This window comes from Palaemon carinicauda, chromosome 24 (genome assembly GCF_036898095.1).
Source record: "Palaemon carinicauda isolate YSFRI2023 chromosome 24, ASM3689809v2, whole genome shotgun sequence".
NCBI classification, from domain to species: domain Eukaryota; kingdom Metazoa; phylum Arthropoda; class Malacostraca; order Decapoda; family Palaemonidae; genus Palaemon; species Palaemon carinicauda.
Window position 1 is genome coordinate 104,338,768 of NC_090748.1, and position 5,918 is coordinate 104,344,685.

At 39.9% G+C, this 5,918-nt stretch overlaps 2 protein-coding genes across 2 annotated transcripts; both read left to right on the forward strand.

Annotated features, from left to right (window-relative positions):
* The first annotated feature begins 101 nt into the window (after nucleotides 1–101).
* Nucleotides 102–875, forward strand: LOC137618519 (retinitis pigmentosa 1-like 1 protein). Its single transcript, XM_068348677.1, has one exon. The coding sequence runs from the start codon at nucleotides 102–104 to the stop codon at nucleotides 873–875; it is 774 nt and encodes a 257-aa protein (XP_068204778.1).
* Nucleotides 876–4,844: 3,969 nt separating this feature from the next.
* Nucleotides 4,845–5,594, forward strand: LOC137618520 (trichohyalin-like). The gene has a single exon (XM_068348678.1). The coding sequence runs from the start codon at nucleotides 4,845–4,847 to the stop codon at nucleotides 5,592–5,594; it is 750 nt and encodes a 249-aa protein (XP_068204779.1).
* Nucleotides 5,595–5,918: the final 324 nt, after the last annotated feature.

Here is a 5,918-nt window from a genome sequence, read left to right on the forward strand (position 1 = left end):
CGTCCTTATTAACAGATGTGAAACCTATTGTGGAGAAGAATAATGAAGGAGATGAGAAAATATCTGAGAAGGATGCTTTGATAACAGAGTGGGAAGCTAGGATGGCTAAAAATGAAGGCAAGGTGGAAATGTCTGAGAAGGATGCTTTGATAGCTGAGTGGGAAGCTGAAATGGCTAAAAATAAAGGTGAGGTGAAAATGTCTGAAAAAGATGCTTTGATAGCAGAGTGGGAAGTTGGGATGGCTATAAATGGAGGCAAGGTGAAAATGTCTGAGAAGGATGCTTTGATAGCAGAGTGGGAAGCAGTGATGGCTAAAAATGAAGGCGAAGTGAAAATGTCTGAGAAGGATGCTTTAATAGCTGAGTGGGAAGCTTGGATGGCTAAGAATGAAAGCGAGGTGAAAATGTCTGAGAAGAATGCTTTGATAGCAGAGTGGGAAGCAGTGATGGCTAAAAATGAAGGCGAGGTGAAAATGTCTGAGAAGGATGCTTTGATAGCTGAGTGGGAAGCTGGGATGGGTAAGAATGAAGGCGAGGTGAAAATGTCTGAGAAGAATGCTTTGATAGCAGAGTGGGAAGCTGAGATGGCTATGAATGAAGGCGAGATGAAAATGCCTGAGAAGGATGCTTTGATAGCTGAGTGGGAAGCTGGGATGGCTATGAATGAAGGCGAGGTGAAAATGTCTGAGAAGGATACTTTGATAGCTGAGTGTGAAGCTGGGATGGCTATGAATGAAGGTGAGGTGAAAATGTCTGAGAAGGATGCTTTGATAGCTGAGTGGGAAGCTGAGATGTCTATGAATGAAGGCGAAGTGAAAATGTCTGAGAAGAATGCTTTGATAGCAGAGTGGGAAGCTGGGATGGCTATGAATTAACCCTGGATAGGTACGGTGGGTCGTTTGCGACCCCGAGCGTAAAAAAAAAACAGGTTTTTCTCACGTGACTCACCCCTGTGACTGAATTTGTGGGTGATCGACCTGCAGGAGGTGTCTCCCCTACACGCTCTAGTAGTGTCCAGATGTGCATTGCTGTAGCTGTACTCCTTCCCCGATTTCTGAGACGCGTCGGGGTCGTTCGCGTCCGAGTTTACCCTTCTGAGGTAGTTTGCATAATTATCAAAGTTATTACGTATTATGAAATTGTCGTAGAATGGTGCAACTTGTATAGGTTATCAGTTGTGGAAAGTCTTGGTGGATTGTTTGGCTACCATGTGCATGTTTTTTTTTTTTAGTTAAAATGTCGTTCATCACCACGAGGACCATTTTACCGCGAGTGCCCCTTTTTCATTTTTTTTCATTTTTTTGCCAAGTCATTTTTCCGTAAGATATTGCCAAATAGTGTCGTAAAACTTTTGCTTGTTTAGTGTTGGAAAGTGTGTCTAGATGATCTGGCTACCCATGCATGACTTTGTTTTTGTCAGATACGACGTAGTTATTGGTATATTGGGTATTTAACTGCGGTTACCAATTTCTGTTTTTTTTTCAATATTTGTAAAAATTACTACGTAGTAAGGAATTGCCGTATATTATTCATTTTTTTTTCATGTTTATGTGTTAGAAAGTGTGCCTTGATGGTTGGGCTAACACGTGCATGTCTTTTTTTTTATCTGAGATGTCGTATATTAGATTGTCGGGCATTTTACCGCGAGTGTCCCTTTTTAATTTTTTTAAATTTTTTTGCCAAGTCATTTTTCCGTAAGATATTGCGAAATAGTGTCGTAAAACTTTTGCTTTTTTAATGTTGGAAAGTGTGTCTAGATGATCTGGCTACCCATGCGTGATTTTGTTTTTGTCAGATACGACGTAGTTATTGGTATATTGGGTATTTAACTGCGGTTGCCAATTTCTGTTTTTTTTTTCAATATTTGTAAAAATTTACTACGTAGTAAGGAATTGCCGTATATTATTGATTTTTTTTTCATGTTTATGTGTTAGAAAGTGTGCCTTGATGGTTGGGCTAACACGTGCATGTCTTTTTTTTTTTATCTGAGATGCCGTATATTAGAATGTTGGGCATTTTTCCGCGAGTGCCCCTTTTTATTTGTTTTGCATTTTTTTGCTTAGTCATGTTACCGTAAGGAATTGGCAAGTAGTGTCGCAAAACTTATATTTTTATAGTGTTGGAAAGTGTTTCTAGATGATCTGGCTACCCATGCCTATTTTTTTTTTAGCCAGATATGGCGTATATATAGGTATGTGTTCGATTTTCCGGTGATTGCCATTTTTTCGTTTTTTCCCAATTCTTTCAAAATTACTACGTACTAAGGAACTATCACAGAGTAATATTTCATTTATATGTTTATTTGTCGGAAAATATGCCTTGATGGTTTGCCTAGCACGTGGCTGAAATTTTTTTTTTCTGAAATGCCGTATATTAGAATGGCCATTTTTCCACGAGTGCCCCTTTTTATTTGTTTTGCATTTTTTTGCTTAGTCATGTTACCGTAAGGAATTGGCAAGTAGTGTCGCAAAACTTATATTTTTATAGTGTTGGAAAGTGTTTCTAGATGATCTGGCTACCCATGCCTATTTTTTTTTTAGCCAGATATGGCGTATATATAGGTATGTGTTCGATTTTCCGGTGATTGCCATTTTTTCGTTTTTTCCCAATTCTTTCAAAATTACTACGTACTAAGGAACTATCACAGAGTAATGATTCCTCTAGATGTTTATTTGTCGGAAAATTTTGTTTACTTTTTTTTTGATTGAATATCATCAATTTTTTTAGCTAAAATATTGTTTTACATTTTTTTTTTTCGATTTTATTTCCCTTCAAAAAAATTTTTTGTGTCAGAATTTTAATTTTATAGTCGTAAAATAATCGACAATTATCCAGCAACCCACCATACAATTTTTATGCATATCCAATAATAATTAGATTAGTAAATAACACCTTGAAATTGACATACCCTTCCTACATTTCAAGTGGCAGATTAGGGAGTCTGAGTCAGTGTGGTTGGCGGCCATTTTGTGGACATATCCGAAGCGTAAGCTGCCCTCTCTATATATATTCTTGTTCCCTATAGAATTTGTGATATTTTAGTATATTTTTACCTGCATAAATATCATATTATATATTAAATATATGTATTTTTTTACGAAATTTCCAAGTACTCAAAAAATTACCTTTAGATATGGCCCCTGATATAAATGTAATTTACAAAATAATGAAGATTTTTTACATATTTCTATTTTAGGATAACATATGTTTATTCCCTAAAAAAATTAGCCACTTCCTATTTCATTTGGGTACCCAAAAAAATTCATGAAATTTGGACAATTTTTTTTGGCCAAAAAAAGTTACCCTTTTTTTCTCATTTCAGATCTTCACCTCCATGGGTCTGACTTCATCCAAAATACATCAAGATGTGTCCTAAACATTCAAGAATCAATTCCTAAAAGGATTTGTGTATATATGTATAAACATTTTTTTTATGAATTTTTATGTCAGGTCTTTTTTTTTCTACTTAATTTTTTAAAATATTTATAATAAATAGTTTTTCTGCAGATGAGTAGTATTTATCTTTACAGTTGTTTTAAGCATTCATTGAAGTTTTTTTTGGCAAAAGAAAAAAGGAGGTTACTGCAAAAACTGATTTTTCAAGAATTTTTTTTGGCGTCGGGGTCGTTCGCTTCCGAGTATACCCTTAAAGGGGTGTCCGAGGACCGTACCTATCCAGGGTTAAGGCGAGGTGAAAATGTCTGAGAAGGATGCTTTGATAGCAGAGTGGGAAGCTGGGATGGCTAAAAATGAAGGCAAGGTGAAAATGTCTGAGAAGGATGCTTTGATAGCAGAGTGGGACGCTGGGATGGCTATGATTGAAGGCGAGATGAAAATGTCTGAGAAGGATGCTTTGATAGCTGAGTGGGAAGCTGGGATGACTAAGAATGAAGGCGAGGTGAAAATGTCTGAGAAGGATGCTTTGATAGCTGAGTGGGAAGCTGGGATGGCTAAGAATGAAGGCGAGGTGAAAATGTCTGAGAAGGATGCTTTGATAGCTGAGTGGGAAGCTGGGAAGGCTAAGAATGAAGGCGAGATGAAAATGTCTGAGAAGGATACTTTGATAGCAGAGTGGGACGCTGGGATGGCTAAGAGTGAAGGCGAGGTTAAAATGTCTGAGAAGGATGCTTTGATAGCAGAGTGGGAAGCTGGGATGGCTAAGAATGAAGGCAAGGTGAAAGTATCTGAGAAGGATGCTTTGATAGCAGAGTGGGAAGCTGGGATGGCCAAGAATAAAGGCGAGGTGAAAATGTCTGAGAAGGATGCTTTGATAGCAGAGTGGGAAGCTGGGATGGTTAAGAATGAAAGCGAGATGAAAATGTCTGAGAATGATACTTTGATAGCAGAGTGGGACGCTGGGATGGCTAAGAATGAAGGCGAGGTGAAAATGTCTGAGAAGGATGCTTTGATAGCAGAGTGGGACGCTGGGATGGCTAAGAATGAAAGCGAGGTGAAAATTTCTCGGAAGGATGCCTTGATAGCAGAGTGGGATGCTGGGATGGCTAAGAATGAAGGCAAGGTGAAAATATTCTGAGGAGAATGCTTTGATAGCAGAGTGGGACGCTGGGATGGCTGAGAATGGAGGCGAGGTGAAAATGTCTGAGAAGGATGCTTTGATAGCAAGGTGGGAAATTGGGATGGCTAAGAATGAAGACGAGGTGAAAATGTCTGAGAAGGATGCTTTGATAGCAGAGTGGGACGCTGTGATGGCTAAGAATGGAGGTGATGTGAAAATGTCTGAGAAGGATGCTTTGATAGCAGAGTGGGACGCTGGGATGGCTAAGAATGAAGGCGAGGTGAAAATGTCTGAGAAGGATGCTTTGATAGGAGAGTGGGAAGCTGGGATGGCTAAGAATGAAGGCGAGATGAAAATGTCTGAGAAGGATACTTTGTTAGCAGAGTGGGACGCTGGGATGGCTAAGAATGAAGGCGAGGTGAAAATGTCTGAGAAGGATGCTTTGATAGCAGAGTGGGAAGCTGGGATGGCTAAGAATGAAGGCGAGGTTAAAATGTCTGAGAAGGATGCTTTGATAGCAGAGTGGGAAGCTGGGATGGCAAAGAATGAAGGCGAGGTTAAAATATCTGAGAAGGATGCTTTGATAGTAGAGTGGGAAGCTGGGATGGCTATGAATGAAGGCGAGGTGAAAATGTCTGAGAAGGATGCTTTGATAGCAGAGTGGGAAGTTGGGATGGCTATGAATGAAGGCGAGGTGAAAATGTCTGAAAAGGATGCGTTAATAGCTGAGTGGGAAGCTGGGATGGCTATGAATGAAGGCGAGGTGAAAATGTCTGAGAAGGATGCTTTGATAGCTGAGTGGGAAGCTGAGATGGCTATGAATGAAGGCGAAGTGAAAATGTCTGAGAAGAATGCTTTGATAGCAGAGTGGGAAGCTGGGATGGCTGAGAATGAAGGCGAGGTGAAAATGTCTGAGAAGGATGCTTTGATAGCAGAGAGGGAAGCTGGGATGGCTAAAAATGAAGGCGAGGTGAAAATATCTGTGAAGGATTCTTTGATAGCAGAGTGGGACGCTGGGATGGCTAAGAATGAAGGCGAGGTGAAAATGCCTGAGAAGGATGCTTTGATAGCAGAGTAGGAAGCTGAGATGGCTAAGAATGAAGGCGAGGTGAAAATGTCTGAGAAGGATGCTTTGATAGCTGAGTGGGAAGCTGGGATGACTAAGAATGAAGGCGAGATGAAAATGTCTGAGAAAGATACTTTGATAGCAGAGTGGGACGCTGGGATGGCTAAGAATGAAGTCGAGGTTAAAATATCTGAGAAGGATGCTTTGATAGCAGAGTGGGAAGCTGGGATGGCCAAGAATAAAGGCGAGGTGAAAATGTCTGAGAAGGATGCTTTGATAGCAGAGTGGGAAGCTGGGATGGCTATGAATGAAGGCGAGGTGAAAATGTCTGAGAAG